Source organism: Onychostruthus taczanowskii, unplaced genomic scaffold (genome assembly GCF_017590055.1).
Source record: "Onychostruthus taczanowskii isolate IOZ18803 unplaced genomic scaffold, ASM1759005v1 scaffold55, whole genome shotgun sequence".
NCBI lineage: Eukaryota > Metazoa > Chordata > Aves > Passeriformes > Passeridae > Onychostruthus > Onychostruthus taczanowskii.
Genome location: NW_024503124.1, coordinates 4,294,449 through 4,316,973, shown reverse-complemented (window position 1 = coordinate 4,316,973; position 22,525 = coordinate 4,294,449). Strand labels below are relative to the sequence as shown.

The 22,525-nt window shown below is 46.0% G+C and overlaps 2 protein-coding genes across 7 annotated transcripts in view; one reads left to right on the top strand and one right to left on the bottom strand.

The window, feature by feature from the left end:
- Positions 1–5,560, top strand: part of EML6 (EMAP like 6) — an 87,190-nt gene extending 81,630 nt beyond the window's left edge. For both annotated transcript variants that reach the window (XM_041417246.1, XM_041417247.1), the window contains exons 38-41: positions 22–125; positions 1,181–1,334; positions 1,569–1,669; positions 2,462–5,560. In XM_041417246.1, the coding sequence (XP_041273180.1) occupies positions 22–125; positions 1,181–1,334; positions 1,569–1,669; positions 2,462–2,486 (384 nt within the window). In that variant the 3' untranslated portion in view covers positions 2,487–5,560. The remainder of the gene's footprint in view (positions 1–21; positions 126–1,180; positions 1,335–1,568; positions 1,670–2,461) is intronic.
- The window catches only part of RTN4 (reticulon 4), a 42,104-nt gene continuing 24,585 nt past the window's right edge, over positions 5,007–22,525 (bottom strand). For 3 of the 5 annotated variants that reach the window (XM_041417241.1, XM_041417242.1, XM_041417243.1), the window contains 6 exons: positions 15,336–15,543; positions 13,417–13,555; positions 8,315–8,384; positions 7,600–7,646; positions 6,487–6,545; positions 5,007–6,085 (listed from right to left, as the gene is read on the bottom strand). In XM_041417241.1, the coding sequence (XP_041273175.1) occupies positions 6,043–6,085; positions 6,487–6,545; positions 7,600–7,646; positions 8,315–8,384; positions 13,417–13,555; positions 15,336–15,543 (566 nt within the window). In that variant the 3' untranslated portion in view covers positions 5,007–6,042. Of the gene's footprint in view, positions 6,086–6,486; positions 6,546–7,599; positions 7,647–8,314; positions 8,385–13,416; positions 13,556–15,335; positions 15,544–18,732; positions 18,889–22,277; positions 22,516–22,525 lie in introns of those variants that run through there. The other 2 variants (XM_041417244.1, XM_041417245.1) reach the window with 2 other exon arrangements.

Here is a 22,525-nt window from a genome sequence, read left to right as displayed (position 1 = left end):
TTTTTCCTTTCCCACTTTCAGGTATCCACAGGTGCCTACAAGCGTCAAGTTCACGAGGTGCCACTGGGAAAGCAAATCACAGACCCTGCAGTCATAGAGAAAATCACCTGGGCCACATGGACCAGGTAACACCCAGGGGAGCGTGGGGCCAGACTGGGGTCGGGTCACAGGCTGGGGGTGTAAATGCTGAGATGTCCCCAGGGCCTGGCAAACCTGCGAGAGCCCTCTGGCTCTGCTTCCCCAGAGCTCCATCTGACACCCTGGGGGTTTTACACACAGCTGTGGCTGTTTGGTGTCTGTGGTAATTAGTGCTGTTAATTACACCGGGGGCTGTCACAGAGCCACAGTGGCTCATTGCCACTCACCCCAGGCCCCTCACACGGCTCGGGGACACTCCAGGCAGCCTTGTCCCACATCAGCAAACACCAGCAGCACGGAAGGTCTGGAAACGTGCACTGATTGTGTGAAAGAGTTCTGAGTGTCATTAAAATGTGTTTCCTGATGGGGATGAACACAGGGATGAACACAGGGATCTGCATTGCAGAACTGTGGCTCTGCTCTTCCTGTGAGAAGTGGGACAGGCCAAAGGCAGGGCTGACAGTGGGTGAGAGCCAGGCAGGGCTGGGAGAAGGTAAATGAGAATCCTCCTACTCTGACTGCTCTGCTGGCAGAAAAATCTGCCCCAAATTCCCCATTTCAGAGGACTCTTGGCAGCTGGTGGGAGGGGCAGATGCCTCTGGCTGTGACTCTGTGGGTAAATGATTACAGAAAGCTGAAGCCAGGGGCAGAACACCTATTGCTGAGAACAAGTGGACACAGAGCCAAGCATTCCCTCATTTGGGAACTCACAGCTAAGGGAACAGTGCAGTCAGAAATCCCAGGGGAAGGCTCATAGAGACCAGAGCTGCACAAGGTGCTGGTGTAGAATGAAGCCAGTGGTTTCATGGGAAATAAACCTAAGGATTCATGGATAGAGATTGCTTAAGAATCACATAGAAATGATGTATTGGTGTGGTGGTCTGCATGATGAGGTCAGGGCAATCATTTAGAAGGGACAATTTTATTTTAGATGCAGCAATTTTTTCTTACTGACCTGTGTTGGCTCAGCCCCCTGTGGAAAAGCAGCAGCAAGTTAAGTCTTATGGTCTAATGCATTTTATTTACCTTGATTTTGGAACAGCATCCTTGGAGATGAAGTCATTGGGATCTGGCCACGAAATGCAGACAAAGCAGACGTCAACTGTGCCTGTGTGACCCACGCTGGCCTGAACATAGTGACAGGAGATGACTTCGGGCTGGTCAAGCTGTTTGACTTCCCGTGCACAGAGAAATTTGTAAGTGCCTCTTTTATTTTCACCTGAGCAGCTTTTGCTTTTCCCAAACCCCTCAGCACTCGGTGTTACAGCACCCAACCAGCGTGGCCCAGCCTCAGGAAGCTCTTACGGCATCCAAACAGCACGGTCCATCCACGGGCAGCTCCCAGGGAGTGAAAAGGCCTGGGGGTCAGGATGGCTGTGGGCACGGAGCTTTGCCTGGTGCCATCCCTGAGCCGCTGTCCTGTCCCACAGGCCAAACACAAGCGGTACTTCGGGCACTCGGCGCACGTCACCAACATCCGCTTCTCGCACGACGACAAGTTCGTGGTGAGCACCGGAGGGGACGACTGCAGGTAACGGGCTGGGACCGGGGCAGGCACACACACAGGGACACACAGAGAGAGGGACACGCCACACAGGTGTGCACACAGACAGCACACAGCCACACTACCATGACAGCACATCGCACACACGTGGACACACAGTGTGCCCGTACAGCAGACATGGATACACACAGTGCACACACAGACACGGAGTACACACACACGTACACAGGGCACACACAAGTGCACACAGGTACACTCAGACAGACACACACTGCATACACAGAGACACAGACACACAGTGCACACACACACAAAGTACACACACACGTACACAGGGCGCACACAAGTGCACACAGGTACACTCAGACGCATACACAGAGACACGGACACACAGTGCACACACAGACACGGAGTACACACACATGTACACAGGGCGCACGCAAGTGCACACAGAGATGCACAAAGATACACTCAGACACACACACTGCATAGGCACAGAGACACGGACACACAGGCAGACACTGCCCACAGAGCAAAGACAGGCTCACAGCACACACACAAACACATAGAGTGCACACACACACTGCACATACAGTCACACACAGACATGTAAACTGTGCACACAATGCATGTACAACACAGTGCTCACATTGCAGGCTGCACACATTGCATACACGCAGACAGAGCAGCTGTGCACAGTGTATTTCACTCACACACACACACAGTCTGTACTTCACACACCCAATGTGTTTATTTTCTGCTCCCGTCCCATGGGGCTGTGCCAAAGGCCAATCCCTGCTCTTCCCCCTGTCTCCACAGTGTGTTCGTGTGGCGCTGTCTCTGAGGAGCCTCTGGCTGCTGTGTCCCGCCCCAGCGAGGGCTGCGCTGGCCAGACAGCCGGGAATGCCCCACCGGCTGCAGGAATCCCAGCCCTGCTGCAGGCTGACATTTCCAGATCACTCATCCCAATTTACCAAAAGGGAATGGGAGCTGGCCTTGGAAAGCCCGACACCCTTGTGAAGGAAGCTGAGGTTTGAAGGGTAACCTGGGGATGCCAAAGGGATGAACAGTTCACTCACAAAGCTGCTTTTGCCTAATACTGTGTTGTTCAAACCATGTCTGAAAAGGGAGAAGATGCTGACAAAATGCCAGGCCCTTTAATTTCCAAATTTGTGGCTTGAACAAAGTTCAAAAAGTGGGTGGGTTTTAACCACACCTGCTTAAAACTCCAATTTGGTGCACTCAGTAAAGCTGGGAGCATTTAATGAGCAGGCTGGGGAGAGGGGAGGTAACCCTTCAGCTTTCATTAATTGAAGGAGCAAAGTATCCTTTTTTTTTAAGTTCATTTTATTTTTAAATATATATATATATTTGGCAGACTTTTCTATCCATGAAGTGCCTTGGAATAATTTTCTAGTAGTTTGGGCTGCAGCCTTGCCTCCCCCCACCTGCTTTCCACACACGGTGCTATGACTCTTACCCAGAGGAGGGCTAAACCATTCTCACCTTTTCCAGCTGGGTACTTACATGATCCCTGTTTTCTGCTTTGGTTTTTAATACCTTCACAAGTGAATTCCCCACTGTTTCCCACAGCGAGCGGCTCTGTGCTGTCAGAAGGCCAAAGTGAGGCATTCCAGCTCCTGGCAGCTGCTCCTGCAGCCAGCAGTGCAAGCTGAGCTCCAACAGTGAGTGAGAGGGTTTGGACAGACTTGGTTCAAGACATTTTAACACCAAGATTGAGGGAGTCATTCCCCAAGTGTTCCTGCATGCTCCCCCTTTCTGGGAAAATGTGTTTCACGCTCCTACGGGCAGTGGTCAGCCAGAATCTTGGCCTGGTGGGAAAGCCTCCATCAATCCCTATTTCCTGTTCTGGAGGAGGGTCCCAAAGGAATCCCTGCAATGTCCCTGTAGCAGGGCTGTGTGTGCCCTCCAGCCAGTCCACGCTGCTTGTAAGTAAAACATAAATCCTCTGGTACCAGGAAATGCAGCTGCTTTTTTTTTTGGTGGGGGGGGAGCTCCTCCTGGCCGACTCTGGATACTCTCCCTGTCCCTGCTTCTCCCTCACCCCACAGAGCCCCTTGTCCTGGCCTGGAGGACAGCTGAGATCCAAGGAGAGCTGCCTCTGTGGAAAAGTAGAACCACGGACAGATATTCCCAAAAGGCAACTCAAACCCTTTGGTATTTGTTAGAACATTTTGTCAAAACCAAACACTCAAGGGACAGTGGAATTGGAGAAAGTTTAAAAAGGAATAGCAAATATGGGCAATGCAAAATATGTATTTAAGATACTCAAAATTCTGGGCATGGACAAATATCCATATTTTGAAATTACCTTTCTTACTTAAAAGACATAAAGACCAAAATAAAACATTTAGACTTACATTTAGTCTCTCTCTGAAAAGCAATAGTGCTTTAGTCCCAGTTCAGGACAATAGGATTTTGAACTCTGGAACCTTCCTGCCAGTCCATTTCTGCTGCCCACTGCATAGAAAAGTAGCAAAAACATCCCATTAAAGGAGTGGATTCTTGTCTGTTTAACACACAAAGTGCTTCAGCAACCTCAAAGAATCACTTTTTTTTTAACAATTGAATTTATTAATGCCTTATATGACTATACAGCAGAGCAGTTTGTCAGATACACAGTACAAGTCCCTATGCAGTCTTTTTTTCAAAGAAACCTTCGGGATCGAATCCTGTTCTGTCAGGTGGTGCCAGCAGTGAGCACCTCTGCCTGTGTTGTAACCACTCATGTTTGCCTTCCTTCCACGTCGATTGTATCCCAAATAAAACCAGTTGTGTGGCAGAATGAATTAATCAACAGTGATGTGAGAAATATCTTCAAGCAATAGTGTCTGTCAGGAAAACACTTACCTACGGTTTGTATGTTTCTATGGTCTGGCTTCCTGTATAAAATGCTCACAAGTAATGCTGTATTTTACTGTAAACTGAAATATTAATGCATGAATTTCTATTTTTCAATGGTCAAGGTGCCATTCATTTAAAATCTGCATCTCAAATAAATTTGTACACAAGTTTTCAATGTCCAGCTCTTCAATCAGAACCAACACGTTGCCCTGGAAAGATTATTGGGACTTATTTCCTTCAAACTTGAAAATGGCATCAAGCATTCCTGTCTCAGAACTCCAAGAAGCCGACACCCTCTGGAGCACCCTGGGACACTGGAGGTGGCCCTGAGCAGCTCCTTCAGGCTGCAGAGGAAGAAAAGGGACCGTGACAAACCCGCCCTGCACCGCGCTCTGCTCGGACACTACTGCCACCACCACGGACAATGGATATTTATCACAATGAACTTCAAATAAACACAAATATGTTAAACTTGCCTCAAGAAAGCCAAATACCGGTATCATTTTATGTCTATAAGCTTTATTGATACTTGGGGTTTTGGGGTTGGTTTTTTTTTTTTCCTTTTTTGTTGGGATTTTTTTTTTACATTTCACAATGCATTCCACAGACTTAGTTCAGTACAGCTCAAACTGCAAGTGTATAAATTTTCACTTATCATTTCTTGCATAACAGGACAGGGCTTTAAGTTTCCAAACAACATTTGCAGCATTAGATACTCGGTCCACAGATTATCAGAGTCTGAAAGCTGGAGAATTATTTGCTCAAGATCAACTACTGTACGTTTGTGCAACAAAGTGTATGCTGTAAGTTTCTTTTACTCTGTGTGGAGTTCTTTGTTCATTTCTTTTTTGTTGTTTCCAACAGATGCCAGTGTTTACAGAGACTTTTTAGTTTCTCAAGCTTGTGTGCTCTGGAGCTCGTCCAGGCCTCAGTCAGTTCTCTGAAGTACAAAGCACTGTGGAGCAGCTGAAAGATCTAAGCTTTGTGAAACACATATATATATATATATATATTGGCAATTGATAAAACAAAATCACAATACAGCTATACTCATACCAAAAAGGCAAGATTTTTCAAAACTTGCTAAACTGGTATATTCTTCTAAAACATCTCATTTTAGAAAATCTGCATCAATCTACACAGACCATACACAGTGCACAAACTGGGAAGTGTCCTCCTCTGCCCCACCTGCCCTACACCTCCGGAACGCAGCAGGAACTACCTCTGATGAAGCAAATGTACAGCTGTCTCAGTCGTTTGTATTAGCCAGTGCTGCACACAGGATAAGGAAAGATGATTAGTTTTAGATCCATACATAGCAGCTTACAATACTTAAAGATGATGAAACACATGGCAGTCAAAACAGTTATTTTTCCTCAAACACTGCGTTGCTAAAAAATAAAGATCTGTGAAATTGCACTGCAATGTCAAGGGGTTTGCTATTCCCTGACCCTCCCCATGTAAATCCAATGAGTATTTTTCCCCCTTAAAAGATGAACTTCCTTTCCTATTGATAAGTTGCTTCAGGTTTTTTTTTATTCAGTTTTGCGCTTCAACCCAGGGATCTTTGCTTGGATCCTGCAAGAGGAAAAAGAAAACAGACAAAGGTAAGTTTGAGTAACAGACAAAAAAGGAAAGGTTAAACAGAACATGTGAAAAGAACCCTCACAACACAGCTTTATACTCAGAGCCCAATGACACTGCTGAATTTATCATTCCCCCTCAATGCAGCTGCTGAGGGGCTCAGGTATCACTAATGGGTGATACCCACACACAGATTCCTATTAGAAATAATAGAGGCTCATTTCAATCCAGCATCAGCAATAAAGGAGCTCATTTCCTAACCAGTCCAGAGTTAGAGACCTTTTCCCTCCTTGGCCTGGCACATGGAAGAACACATTGGTCCTAGACAGGAGTGCCACATGTGCCAGGAACTGTTATCAGTACAAAGGAAAATAAATAAACCCAAACCAACTCACTTTGCCATGGCATCTTTGACATTCTTGTTCACAAGTCCCAGGTAATGGTCGATTTGGGCCTGGAATTGAAGCGGAAAGAAGTTACCAGAGCCCAGCTCCCCCTCTGCAGCCTGGCTGAGTCCCACAGAACTCTGGGGGAAGTGAGAGCTCAGCCAGGGGTACTTCCCAGTGTGATGCCAGAACTCCAGGAATGCACCCACCAGAGGGCACAGCGGGCAAAGCCCCAAAGGAATGGATCCCCAGCTTCTCCCAGGTCCATCAAGCCCCCGTTATGGGTGCAGGGCTGGGTCCCTCTGGGCCCCACAGAACAGCAAAGCTGCTTAGCTGGGCTGGGCCCAGTAACCAGCTTAGGCTGCAGCCTGGCCAGAGGATTGAGCAGCTCGGGTTAAGCCCCACACACTGTCCCTGCTCCTGCCTTGGGGCTCCAGGGCTCCCTTTCCCTGTGGAGGAGGAGCCTGGGCAGGACCCCATGAGGCTCTGCCATCTGCTCCTGCCTCCCCCCGGTCCCGGCCCGGCCCCCACGGCAGCCTTGTTGTTGAAAGGGGAGACGAAGGGCTAAGCCAGAGCTGGCTGCCCCCTCCTGTGCAGTGACCTGCCCAAGACAGCCCTGGCCATAATTTAATCAAAAGTATTTTACTTTGGCTCCTTCCTCCCTACTCCTTTTACATGGGAGTCTCTCCCCAAGAGCAGCCCTGGACCGGGCCAAGCAGCTCCCACCTCCTGTTTTTGCCAGGGCTACAAATTCCACAGAGCTTTGGGAAACCAACCCTGAATATCAACTCCAAAAGGTATGGCAGGATTAGCACACCATGCCCAGTGCTGCTCCTGTCCTGGCCAGAGCTGGACCAGCAGAAAAGGCCTCCAAGCTCATCGGGCCTTTTCCAGAATTGTTTGCTGGGGAAAACCTCTTCTTCCACCAAGGAGGAAAAGGGAAAGCACGCACAGCCTGAACTTCAAACTGAACTAGTGTGCCCTGGCCCTGGTTCCTGGGTAAAGGCCTATTTTAAAGGCTTTAAATATTTCAGAAGACTGAAATTAATTTTAATTACTTGTTTCTGGTTTTGCTTCAAGCCGATTTTATGAAACATTTAATGAATTCTATTAAGCACTCACCTGATGTCTCTCATAAATAACAGGAACACTGAAGAGCGAAATCAAAGCTGGAAAAGAGCACATCAAATGTATAAATATTGACAATAGGGATGGTGTTCAGGCAGAACAAGGACTGGTTTCCACACCTTGATAAGTCTTGCAAAAAGGTACAAGAAAAATGAACAATTAAGCCCCGTGCACTAATTGTTGGCCAGAAAATTCAAGAATCCCTACTAAGGAGAGCCTGGGCTGTTCTCCAGGTCTCACCAACAGTACAGTTAAGGCTGCTCACAGGTCACTTTTTCATGGTGGGTCATGCAAATTCTTCCCAAAGGCTGCTCAGGCATCAGTTGGTTCTGACATCTGAAAGCCAGCCTGCTCTGGGATATAAGAAATTAAATCCTGCAGTGGGACATGGCCACAGCAGATCCTGCACCTCCTCCAAAGTCCCAGCACAGCAATGACATTCAGGGCAGGCTAAGCCTGACAGGGACAAGCACAACAAACCTGCCCAGAAACCGTGTAAAGTCTGGAAATCAGCAATCTCAAGGAATTCAACAACACAACTCAAAATGACCTGTTCTGTTGTGTTATCGAAAAAAGGAACTTAGCAGTTACTTAGATGTCCTTAGAACATCTTAAGGCTACAGGATCAGCCTCCCAGTGCTGACCAGACCCCACTGCCTTCCCAAGGTTATGCGGTGTGCCAGGTGTGTAACACAAGCCCAACACTTACCCAGGATCAGTAATGTCAGACCATTGAACAAGGCACCAACGTAAGTGAAAACCCACATCAACACGGCGAACTGCAAGGGAAAAAGAGCCCGTCAGCACCCACTCCGTGCCCAGGCCATCCCATTTGCTGCAAACACAAATACCCAGCTGAACAGCCCCAAAGTGCACTTCACCCCTGCACACCTCCTGTAACCAGAGCTGGCTGATGAGATGGCTGAAGGATCCAGTAATGGGATACGTGGCCTCCTGCGTCCAGGTCACGGGGCTGAATTCAGCCCGAGTCAGCAGTGCCCAAACACTGCCCTGTGCCTTCTCAGGGACTGCCAATTCCATGGTGAGGAACGAAGGGCAAACACACAGCTCCTACCTCCCATCCTCCAGAGAGAGAGGACAGGCCAGGCTAAGAGAGGCCAAAGGCTGGTGCATGACCAGACAGCCAGAGAGAAAGGAGGTCACACATGTGTGTGGTGGCCCTGCTGCCACCCAAGTGTCCACCCACCTGCCCAGCCATGCTCTGACCGGACCAGGCAGAGGCTCTGACACAGCGGGAAAAGCCTGTCTGGAAAGTAACAGGGTAGGGTGGGCTTGATTTACCTTTTCTCCTTCAAAAAGCCCCAAGGCACTTTGGATGTTAAAAAAATTTAGGAACAAGAGGAGTGAAAAGTGCTCTAACACAGAATCTGGCTCCAGGTCAGAGCCAAGCTCAGAAGCAAAGACATCCCTAAAGTCCCACACTGCCACCACTGCCAGCTCCCTATCTCAGCCCCATTGTCCCTCCCTGCTGACAGCATTTGTCCAGCTCCCAGTGGGACACAGGCTCCTCTTCCCAGCTCCACACAAAGGTCTGCCCACATTCAGTGCCAGGTGGAGTGTCCCAGGCACACCTCTGACCTATAGCAGGGGGAGGGGACCCAGGGCTGCCAGCTCTATTTCGGGGTAGGATTCCTCCTGAGGAAAATCAGCCGCTTTCTTCTAGAGTTGCAAGACTGCTGAGGAGCTGAGCAGCAGCCAGGAGCAGCAGCTTTCCCAGTGTTTATTCCCTGCTCTGCACAGAGCAGAGACCCCCAGCCCAGGTCAGCTCAGCACATGGGGCTGTTTTCCAGCAGAACCCCGGACAGACACCATGAGAAGGCTGGCACTGGCACCAGGAGTGCAGACCTGGGCACAATGAACAGCCCAAGATGGAAACACTCCCGTCAGCAGGAGCTACACCCAAGGAAAGGATGGGCACAAAGTGCTGGCAAGGAAAACAAGGCATGGTTGCAGGACTGTGGGTGTGGGCCAGGACCCTGGTAACTGGCCTGCAGCCAAGGTACTCTGAACTCACAAATCCCAACACCCAATTTTAGCTTATCAAAAGATGTAAAATATCCAAACCAAACAAAATCAACAGCCAGCAACAAGATAAGGGCATTGACAGTCAATACAAGTTTAATTCCATGATCCCTACAACAAAATCAAGTTGACTTCAAGAGCTTCACTCAAAACTGATCCTGCTCAAAATTCAGGTGCATTAACTGCAAGTGATGCAGTCCTTTATCTGTCAGCACTTCTGAGATGTGACAAAGAGCACAGGGAGGAGCACAAAGTTAACCCTTGGAGAAGCTGCAGCATTCCCAGCAGCTGAGGGGCTCTGGCAGGTTTCTCAAGGAAAATAAAGCAGATTTGCTGAACTCCCTGGCCCAGTTCTACCCTGCAATGCCAGGGTGAGCCTGGAGCTGATCTCTGCACCAGGCATTTTACTGGAGCAAACACCTCCATGCTGGAGCAGCCTGCACGTGCAGCACACCCACCAGAGAGGGAAGGAAGGCACCAGCTTGCACTGGGCAGAGAGCCCCCGAGTGTGTGATGGTTTACAGTGGTTCTCCTGCATCCCCACAGCTATCCATGACCTGCTCCCCATGGACACAATTCCTGAAGCTCAGCACCACCCAGCCAGCTCAGCAGCCAGGAACACTGCTGATGACTCTGCCCAGGGCAGAAAATGTGAGTTTACATAAGCACAGGGGTAACAAGACACAAATCAATCCCAAAGTCCAATAATTATCAGAACTATATAATTATTTATTTTAGTGAGCATTGAATTTATGGCTCAAGAAAGAGCAAAATCCAGGAGGTCACATTTGACCACACAAGCTTCTCTCCACCCAAAGTCTGTCCAGAGCAGCATCAGGGCAAAACCATGAACTGCTGGATGTGCAGGTTTTAACCTCCTTCACCTACAGTTCTGGATGGGAGAGGGACTCTGATCCCACAACTCCTCTCTCTGCACTCCTCTGACATTTGAAGCAGCTCTTCCCCAGGATTATCCATCCTGGAGTCCATCTCAATCCCACATTTACTCACTTGTCTCTATTTTCTTTTTCTTATAAACTACGCAACCCAGAGACTCACTCAGACACAACAAAGCTTACCTGAAACACACCTAAGAGACCTTTACAAACACAAAAAAACTCCCCTGAAACACCTCTAAATAAAGCTCTAAGACAAGAGAAAGAAAGCAGAAGGCAGCCAGGATCCACCTCCAGAGCTGATTCCACCCCTCCCATCTTCTCAGGATGAAGGGAAGCTCAGGAGCCAAGCCTGGTCCTTCCAAGGACCTGCACACCAGTGCCAGTCCCACTTTTGCCAGCCAAAATAGATAAATCCAGAAGTGCCCCATGCTCCTTCTTTGCTACAGAATACAGAGCTCTGTTCCTCAAAGCCTCAGCTTTGAGGAACAGCCTCAAAGAGCAGCAATGCCCAGTACCAGCACAGCCTTTACCAAGACAAAAAGCAGCGTCTCCTGGGGCTCTGGCAAGGGCTCCTCTGGAGTTACTCCTCAAGAGCTGTGAGGAATTTCTCCTTGTGTGGCATAAATATTTAGAGTCCATTTTAAGACTTCCCTGACTGAAGCATTGTTTAATAAAGAAGAAAAAAAATCTTAACAAGACAGATTTTACAGTCAGAACTATTACACACAATGAACTGACCTGCAGACATTTTCTACATTAGAGCTCTGTAACTTGAATTATACATAAACATGTGGTTTCCTAGAGTGAAGATGTTTAAACTACACAAGCCAAGATATTTTTATTTTTTAAACCAGGGCCATTATATTACATAAGACCCTGGAATCCCAATGTTCTCCTCGAGCACAAACTCTTCAAAATCAGTAACTTGTGCTTGTGAACTGTCCTGACATTCACTGGCTTCTGATAAAGGGTTGTTTCCAACTACCATAAATTAGACTAATTAACCTACATAAAACATTTAAATGTCAGAAGGAGAGAGGGGAAATGAATTAGTTCAGCTGAATAAACACATCTTTCCTATGGACTGTAGTATTTTAAGTGATTAGAGTGCCTTGAAGACATTCTGGCTGGAATTAATTCTGCTTCTAACATAATTCCTCCAGAAGGCCTTGTTTTTAGACCAGTGTTCACTGGAACAGCAGCTGGCTTCTCACTGCTTCCTTCTCCTTTACTGCAAGGGGTTGGGATCCCTACACAAATGGTGTGAGAAGTCTCCTAACTCAGACCAAGGCACGGATCACAAAGGGTTTGATCAGGAACACAATGACCTTGTGATTCTGAGTTTTTCTGTGCTGTTGAGAATCAGATCCAAACAGGACTTTGGCAACAGCACTATTGATCGTGTCTCAAAAAACAGGAAAGAAATGATTGTGCAGAAAGCTGATTGTGCAGAAAAGAATGCACAACCAGCTCCTCAAAAGCCTTTTCCTGCAAAGCCCTTCAGGAGCCCAGGCCAGTACTCCACCTCCTCTCTCTCTGAGAAAAGAAATCTGTCCCAGGAGCAGCAGAGCCTCCTTACACCTCCTCTTGCTTCCAGAGGGAACTGCCTCACTGCAGGAGCCTTGCAGGGCATCAGGTGCAGCTTTTCTGGCACAAACTGTGTTTAACTTAGAGCACAATGAGAAACTGGATCTGCAAACTCTGGCTGAGATTCCAAGATCTGCCTGCAGGTTTCTATTGCACAGTTACAACAAAGGCTTGGACAGCCTTCCTGGGTTTCCCCAGTTCCACAAGGAACCCCTCCCCCAACTCCACAACTCAAAGGACTTTACAAAGCACTAAGTAAGGGGATTTACTGCAGGATAAATGCAAGTTTCTTCAAGAAGATTAAGCAAACTGCAAAAGAAGTGGACAACACACTGCACTAGGTAAAGGAAACACCAGTTTCAAAGAAAGAAAGGCGATTAGAGCTTGAAAGGAGAGAATACAATTCTCCCAGAACAAACCTGAAGGGTTTTCAGCTAATTCTTTTATTTTGGAGGGGGTTTTTGGTGTGTTTTGTTGGGTTTTTTTTTTTTTTTTGGTTTTTTTTTTTTTTTTTTTTTTTTTTTTTTGGTTGGTTGTTGTTTTTGGGGGTTTTTGGTAAATTTTGTTTAATTTATTATTATTCTTCACAGTCAGTTATGCACTGCCACTCTTAGTAAATCCCATTAAATTCTACATGGATGGACTCCAGCTGTTATACAGCATTGCTCACACTGGGTAATTCGCAAACTCCATTTCAGTAATTCCCATCACAAAAAACAGCAGCTTCCACTCCCAAATCCAGGGGCTGGAACAAGTGTCCACCTCCCCAGTAACCCAAGGGCATCACTCAGTCTTCACCATTCCAGCAGAAAGTGGAAAAAGAACTCCTGTTTAAAGACAGGGAGCTGTGCACTAAACACAAACAGAAAACCAGCTCCAAACCAGGCTGGGACAATGTAGCCCAGAGCCAGGTTTTCCAGAGGGACGCACACACACATCAGTGACACACACTCCCAATGCCCAGATTGGAGCATGGCTTGTTTTTTTAGAAGATTCCTGCTGGGAGAGGCACAGCAAGGAGCTCAAACAGGGAGCTGCAGGCAGCCACGGCCTATTTGTGCTTTCCATTTGTGTTACTGCTCTGCCCACATGCAGACCAAGTTATCCTTTACAGCCACCCCATCACTGCAGGCAGCACTCGGTATCCAGCCCCGTGCCCAACACTCCCGAGAGCAAACTGCACCTCGTTATTTACTTAAGCAGAGCCATTGTTCATTCTGCAAGGACCAGCAGGCTTTGCTAACCTGGGTCAGCAGCCATGAACTCAGAGAGGCAAACTCACCTTGAGGGAATCCACCAGGTCATCGACGAGGAAGAGGCGCCGCAGCTCCCGGACGGTGCCGTTCACGTGGCCCAGCACGACGTTGCTGTACTTCTGGATGAGCTCCTCGGACACGGCCACATCCGAGTCCAGGTAAGCCCTGCAGGAGACAGCCACAAACCTCGGTGTGGAAGTGCTGCAAACTTGATCTATGTGTTAGATACAGAAGCAATAGAACCTCCTTTTTGTGCTATAGAGAAGCAACTTCACAGCGTGAGGAATGCTGAAAGGACAAACAGAACTAACCCAAGTTATTCTTAGCCAACCATTTTTTTCTCACTGTTATTTACCCAGTCACCTGCACCAGGCAAAAAAGGGGCAGGCTAAAACAAGGGGGGAAAAAATCCTACAAAAGCAATATATCCATTTCTGCCCCTGGAAGGCTCCTGTGGAGTTACCATTAAGCTGCAACACACTATGGCACAGCAAAATGAGCAAAATTTCTCATTTGCTAGAAATAATTCTTACAGCTAGTGAGAGCAGTTTTTACATAAAAGATATAAACCCCTATCTGGTTATATGTTCTTTCCACTCCACTGTCACTTATCTGTAGTTGCAGTGGCTATGGCAATTTGGAGTCTTTAAACAAAGTATAAATTATTTATCTAATGTGCAGGCTGCAAGCAGAAGGAGCAACACAACACATCTGTAAAATGGAGCTCATTTCACAGTTGTTAAACTTTTGTTTAGGGGGATTCTGCTTTGGGGTGGTTTTGTTTGGGGATTTTTTTAATATGAAAATTGCACAATGCTCCCATGTATGTCATTTAAGGCAAAGCTAAACATGACCTTGTGGCAAGTCCAAGACAAATGAAAATACTTCAAATGGTAACTGCTGCAAGTGGCCATTTCAAGGCTACATTCTGCCATCCACCCTTGGCTTCCATCTGCTCACCCTCCCCAGCTCATCCACAGGACACTCAGCACCTGCATCAAAAATCCAATTCTTCTCATGTGATTTTTCAATTAAAAATATCCTTCTTGTGGATAAGCTATACAGAAAATAGTAAGCAACCAGATATGCTGGGCAAGAATGTCTGGAAGCTACTTAGGAATATCAGTATTTTTAGAAAAAAACTGCAGAAAGAGCACAGGTAGAAGTAGTTCTGATTGTTCTTGCTAAGAAAAAATTGTTGTTTAGATAATGAGAGGCAAGCAAGATTTCAGCTGGGAATATTCACCCTAAAGGGAGGGTGTTTTTTCCCCAGAATTTTGTCCCACAGACTGGCTTCCACTGGAAAAGGAGCCACTGCACAGGATCTGGGAGGAATGGAGGGAAACCTACATTTTGCTTTGCCTTGCAGAAGATGGGAACACTATCAGATCAGTAAGAGGGCTGTAGACAGAGAGGCAAACAGGACTTTCTGAAGACAGCAAGGGGAGACTGAGCCAATTCTCTCATTAATAACAGGGAGAAGCAAGGCTGGGCAGAGTGGGACAGGGCTGGCAGGGAAACAGGAAATACACAGTCCTCACAAGTCCTCCAACACAGATTAATAAGGTTTATTTCTCTTAAGAGGCAGTTCTGCAGCAGTGGGTACCTGGATCCTGTCACTGACTTAGCAAGTGGGAAGCACAGCTACACACTAAACCACAAATTTTAAGGTCTTCAAAGTTTCAAATATATTAAAGTAGCCCTTTGTCATGCTTTAAACCCTGCTATTCTTCTGATTTTTCCATCCCTTGTACCAAGCCCTCAGTCAATTTTCTGTATTTACTGTACGACTCCTGAGAAAAGCTGAAAGTGGGGAACACATTTTTCAGTGCAGTCTATTTATGTTATTATGCAACATCTTAACAGCACGTGTCACCCACTGCTTCTGCAACGCTGCTGCTCGCCAAAACAACACAATTTTGCTTAATGAAAAGAAAAATCTCACCTGAAGGGATGGCCCTCATCAGACTTCTGGATTGCCTGGATGACTCCCTTGTATATCCTAAAGCTGATGGTGACAGAGAGCAGAGCCAGGGCGATGTAGGCTGTGACGCTCACGATGCTGAACACTGTTAATGAGAGCAGCAGGAACAAGCTGGCTCCAAACACCACCCCGGTCTTCTTAATGTCTCGCCAGTAAAGGAGGTCAACAACTACAATTTAAAAGAGAGAAGAAATTAGAACAAGACACCTTTGGCATTCATCAAGGCAGTAATTTTTCAGTATTCGCTTGACTGTCGAGAGTCACAAGAGTGGAACTTGCGAACCCCCGTCAAACCAGAGCTGAAGCCACAACTAGAAATAATTATTTAGTACTGGTTCAGCTCTGGACTTCAGATTATTTGGATTACTGCTATTAGGATTACCCAGATGCAATTGTTCAAATTTTAAAACAATGCTGCCCCTAAGCAATGTCAGAATTCATCTTTTCAGCTCCTGTGCTGTGTTCTGCACCAGAACCACAGCAGTTTGTGCTTCATTTCCTCTCATTGTCGGGCATTTTGTGGAGGTCACTCCCTGGAGAGATTGATTCCAATTCCCTCTGAGGACAGATAACAAGACACCAACAGATCTCTAAACCATTATATCTTTCCAAGCCTGGTAGAGCCAAAGGCATTGCTCAAAGACTCATTAACAGTTCATTTTGTTTTCTTTTGATGGAAGCATTCCCATGGGAGCTTATAATGTTGATTATGGGTGACAGACTGAGCCATCAAGAGGGAACACTCTCCCTGAAATGTCAATCCAGGCTAAATCTGCTGTGCTACAATGCAGAAGACTTCATTTGCAAACCAAGTTTAGTTTTCCTTAAGTGACCCTCATTAGAGAACACAATATTATGCCATTTTTAGCATCACTGTTCAGAGCAAAGTACACCCTTGCACAAGGCACAGGTAATAGCTTAACACACCCCTGCAGATCTGTTTGCTAACAGCAATAACCTCGCAGAGACAGAGTTCAAGATGGATTACAGAAACCTACCACTGCACATGTAGTAATCCTGCCTCATCCTGAACATCACCAAAACTAACTGTAAAACAGTATATCACAGCTTGGAACAGATTATTTGGATGACTGTAAAAACATTTTAAAAAATAGAATTTGTCTATTATTTCTTGCAGGATGAAAACAGTCATGCTCCAACGTTCAACACCTGGTAGCCTCTACAGGGCAAGGTCTGTGTAATCCTTCTGTAGGTACAACATGCCAAAGCCCCTGGGGCTGGGGTGTGTTTTCCCAGACTTTCAAGAGCTTAAGTTCTTCCCAGTTATTCAGACATGGAAACTACACTGCACAGCAGGAAAGCTGAAAACCATGGTCAGAAACTTAAACCCACCCTAATGGGAAGTACCTAACCTCAATATTTAATTCACATTTCAGCATTAGTTTCCTGCAGCCCCACAGACAGAGCCAGGTTACAGCTGCACCAACACCTTCAGTTTATCACAGACCAGAAGCGCTGTGGAAAGAACAGCCTCACCCCTCCAGCACCATCCATCCCACTCCTTTCTTCCAGCCTGGCTGCCTGTGCTGTGCCAAAACCATCCCAGAAAGCAGGAGCCAGCCAGATCAGGGCCTGGCGCTGCCACCATGTGACTGCACAAACATATGGGGGCAGAGATAGAGCAGCAATGCCCAGAGGCAGCGCTCCTGCTCGCCCGAACCTCCAATCCAAACTCCTCCTTCCACTGCAGCCCAGGCTCCAAGCAACACAACCTTTCCTTAATATTTGTAAAAATCAAACAAACAAAATCAAGTCATCATAGCTCTGCTGTTGTGTGGGTTGCAATCCCAAAATTTAACTCTTTGTTTTGGTTTTTCCTTTGCTTCCAGACACAAAAGAATCTACTATTGTCTCTGCATACCTTGTATTAAACATCAACAAAATTGTGTGATTGACCTAAGAATCCTTGTAAACCTGTAAATCTAAACCGAGCTGCAAGGAGCCTCAACACCCGGGTGAAATCTTCACAACCAGTCTTGCAAAAAACAGCTGGTGCACTTTGTGCTCTTAAATCACGTAAGGCATCTTTAAAAAAAAAAAAAAAACAACCTTTTTTTTTTTTTTTGAGCATTTGTGCAAGTACTAAAACTGTGTTTATTTTTAAATGCTGCAATTTGAGCATCCGTGCACTCGAATTTGGTGCTGCCCCTGTATCAGGTGACACATTCAGCATGAGCCCTGCTCCTCTGCCTGCAGACATTACTTCTGTAAACGAGCTGCTCCCTCCTCCCTGCAGAGCTTTAAAGCTGTGGGTTCTTCATAGGAAATCACTCATTCCATGCATTAATGCATTATCCCAGTCATAAGGAATGTAAAGAGAGTAATTCATCCGCGTGACAGTTCCAGAACGCCAGAAACAAAGGTACATTACTGGAATTAAAGCACACAGCAAAAGCCAAATGGCCTTTAGCGCCCCATCAAGTCTTTTGTTCTCGGTAATCAATAAGAAAAATCCCCACGCCCAGGAGCTCCCGGACCAGAGTTAAGCTGCTCATAAAACATTTTTCCTCGTTTCATCTCCACTCCTTGGAGAACGACCAAACGAGCGTAGGTTTAATGACATACGGATCTGGTATCATCGTAAATTCCTCAAAGGAACTTCGGTGTTTAAGCCACTGAAAAACTGCTTTGTAATTTTGCAGTCCAAGAAAGCAAATGAAGCCACTCATCTGTATTCTCTAATTGATCAGAAACAAGCTATTTGCATTTATTTGGAAAGGAAAATATTAAAAGCATTACTAGAAGCAGCTTTCTGGCTTTAACTTACACACCAGATATTCACAGCAGATTAAAAATAAAACCAGAAACACAAAAAACCCAAACCCATTTTCAGCAACAGCCCTACAACATCCTTCCTTATGGAAACCGTTCTGAGCTGCATTTTATACAATATGAAGTGTAATAAAATAAATAATATTAATGCACGTCTTGCAGGCCTATTCTAAAACAAGAACAGCTGCCTACATTTGGTAAGCACGAACTGTCACTTGGCACGTCTAAAAATAGTCCTGTACCATCCGTGCCTTACATGCACAACTCATCCAGTTACATTTTGCTTTTAAAGCAAGTGCTGCGATAGCTTTAGCGCTGTATTTTTTAAAGTCTTTAACTTAAAGCTGAGCAAGTCACACCGGGTTTTAATAACAAAAACAAGCGGTCTGATATATTTAACCTGATAATCCTCTTTTAAAAAACCCCTGAACCAAGCAACCCTGTCTTGTTTTTGGGAGGGAATTTTGTTTGGTTTTTATTTTTTTAAGAAAGAGAAATTAAAAGCGAGACCTACGAGCGAGCCGAGCTCACGTGTACCACAGAAAACCAGGAAAAAGGAACTAACCCGTTTTGGCATCCATCTTGAGCGTGCTGCAAGCACCCAGCCCTGGCACGGCTCGCTCCCGGCGCTTTCCACTTCCTGCGAGGGCACTCGGAGGTCGGCGCTACGCAACCTCCGCCCGCTGCCATCCCAAAGGCGGCGGCGGCCGCCCCGCCAATGGCCGCCTGCGCGCTAAATCCTTGGAATGCAGCCGCGGGGCCACGGGCTCCCTGCACAATGAACAACTCGCCTCTATCCTGCATTTACAGCCCAACAAACCCGGCGCTTCAGAGCCAAAGAAAGGCTGTTTGTGTCAAAGGGGAGGGGAGAGGGGGGAAAACACTGTGCGATTTAGAGGCGTTGTTACACTGGAACCTTTCTGTGACGTGAAAGGTAGGCACGGATCCCTTCCGTTCTCCTAGTAACAGCGAGGAGGCACAGGGAAGAGCCTTTCCTGGCTCAGTTAGCGTTGTGCCAATAGAGAAATGGGACAGCAGCTTTCAGCACGGCTGCGGCACAGTGTCCCATCTGTCACCGAGCAGGAAAAGCTGCTGGGCAGAAAATCCACAACCACAAATTGCTCTGCATTTCTGCTCAGAGAGGCCTTTTCCACTTACATGCAGTAAATTTCATATTCACACAGATGTGATCTTCGAGGTTTCTACTGATCTCTGTGCAGAGAATCCGAGTGCTGACCCTGCAGTCCCCCTGGAGTGGGGCAGCCCCACTGGGCACAGCCCAGCCGCCAGGAGAAGCCATCAGCCATCCCGTGGTTGGTGTGTTCAAGCACCACCACAGCCTGGGGTTTGACATTTTCAAGGCTTCCTGCATCAGGGTTATTATTCAAAATCCTGGTTGACATCCTAACAGGAGCAGAGACTGGGCCACAAAATCGCAGCCTCTGTTTACCCTCATCAGACATGTCGGAAGCCAGTTCGGGCCTTGACCGTCTCCTTGCAAACCAGGAACAACACCAGCTCCTGGCTGGAGAAACTGGGTGGTGACAGCAGGACTGAAGTGGTGCCAAGCACGTGGGACTGCCACCAACAGAGCTGTCCCTGTCCCAGGGACAGGCATCCCCATGGAGCAGCACATCCAGCAGGATGGATGGGCAGGTGGCTCCAGCTGGGTGCCAGAGGGCACAGAACAAGGCGGCACCACGCACTGCTCAGGCCTGGCACATCTGCACCACAACCCCAGCAAAAAAAAGTGATACAGATTTCACAAGTACATGCTAGAACGACAAGGCAAACACTACCAGATTCTAAAAAAAAAAAAAAAAAAAAATCTCCCAGATATTACCTAATGAGCCAAAGCAACATTTTCATTTCTGCTTGACCAGATACTTGTGAATGTGTGCATAATGTAACAACTGGGAAAACCATTCCAAAGCTCCAAATATTCATGATAAAGCTTGTCTATGCAATCTTTGCCATCAGTTAACTAAGTTAAACCAAAATTCAGAGAGATTTCTGCTCATTAATTAGAAAAGAATCCTGGGATAACCTGGAAGTATAGCTGTGCTCTTCACCATACCATCATACCAATATCCAGCCATTAAAACCTGACAATTCCTTGAAATCATTAAAAATTAAATAAATAAATGTTTCTTTTTAGTGCTAATTACTCCATAGGGCCTATCTTCAAGAGCATTAAAAATTTAAATCATGCTACTCCCAGGGTAGACCTGTTTCATCCTATCTATCTAGATGATCAATACCACAGGTATTAATCAATGCCAAAGGCTGTACCACTTGCATTATGCTCATTCCTCAACTACAACACATTAACCAAATCTAAATTTTAGATTATATTCATTAGGAAGTAGTGTTTCAGCTGCAAAGTCCAATTACAAATCTTGCTTTTTGTTCCTCTCTGGTTTTAGATTTAAGTTTTTTTAAAGTAATTTTTTAGCATGGAAAGGAACATGTTGCAATATTTGCCTCTGTATTTATTTTGGGGCTTGATGAATAGTGCAATCAGTCCCTGAACTTTACCCATCGTTTTCCATGCCACTGGAGCCTGACCTAAGGAAGGAAGAATGTGAAACACAGTATCTTCATCTTGTTCTAAACAAAAAAAAAAAGCCACTCTAAACCAGCCTTCAACAGCAGCTGCAAAAGGAGAGGAACCAGGGTCTTCTGCTTCCCCAAAACCCTTCATTTCTGCTTCCATTTTCTTTTAGATCTGATCTCTGCTCAGGATGGGCAATTCAGGGGTTTTAAACCAAAACAGACTCCATTATTCTGAAGGCCTCAAATTCCAGGGTTGGAAATGTGCTTTCAGATCAGCACCACCCCTGCCAGGCTGGTTGTAAAAGAAACCTGAAAATTGGGCCTGAAGACAAAAAGAGACTTTGCCTTCCAATTTTTACCAAAAGCTTCTAACCTCAGCCCTCTTTTTTTTTCCTTTTCTTTCTTCCTTCCCATCCCCATGAATTTCAGGCCTGACGTATGAAGCCTTGAGCATTTAAGTTACTTACATATCAACAACAATATATTACGAGACACTGCATAATATTTTCCCTGATATTTTACAGCCCTTTAATAAAAGATAAAGCTTTAAGAACCTGATTTTGCAGAGGCAAGGGATCAAAAAAAGTCCTTCAGGAATTATTGCTATATATTTAGGTTCTGAAAAGCATTCTTTGGATTTCAGAGAGCTGGCAATTTTGTTCAAGTAGAATATAAAAATTTTGAACAGATTTTGAACAATAAGTACAAAAAAAGAGGAAAACGTCACAAGCACCAAGCATGACAGGGCCCTTTAAAATACATTTAAGTATCCAGAGATAATTAAATTTTTTTAAAGCTTGTCCTGTTGATAAAGTATGAAGATTACTTATTCAAATAAGGCTTAAACTCTAACACACTGAGCACTAATGTAATGATCCACAGAGATTTACACCGGAGATCTCCCATTGGTGCTTACAGGAACAAAGGTCAGCACCACACTAATTTAAGGTCAGCTACTTATTTACCTAAAACAATTTAATATTATGGCTGTAAATTCTGAAAAATCAGACACAGTTTTACCTAGAATTTGACAGAATTATGAAAGAGCCAAAGCAAAAGGAATTAAGGATATATTTCAAAGAGATTTCTAGAGAAAATATCCCCACCCTCCAGTAGCCTGCATGCAATTTCTCCTCTTAAAAATATTAAAACATGACCTGCAAATTACAAGGGGTTTTACAGTTAATGGATAGTATTGTTAATTATTAATAATCTCGAAATTTCCAAGGATCATGGACCAAATTCGGACTATGCCGGTATTTGTGCCATGCATACCAAAACAAGCCCTTCATTAATATGCTCTGTAGGACTGGAAAAGATCTGCAGTGTCACACGAGCCGTTTCACCTGCATAAAGTATTTATTCTTCTGCATTGCTCGTGTTTACCCATTTTAACCTGCAGCTTTTATAATTCTGCACGTGGCACAAAGAGACTCCACATCTTCGGCTACATTTCACAATCAAATAAATACATGCTACAGACACCATTTGCTGAAAACGACCCACGGCATCTCAAAGGAATAAAATAAGGAAAGAAGATGAAAGAATAAATACCCTTATCCTTCCAACTGCTCGGCTGACTGTCCATCTCTCCAGCTGGGATTATCAATTATGCATTCCAAGAGGGGAGAGCTGCGGGAGAAGTGCCCTGCAGCCCAGAGAGGGAACCATGGGCTTCCCCGGGCTCCGCAGTGGTGCTGCACTGGTGCTGCAGGAGCGGGTCAGCTGACGGGGTGTGGAGCTGACGCAGTGCTGGCACCGCACGGCCCCGCTGCGCCCGGCGCGGCCCGGAGCGCCGCCGA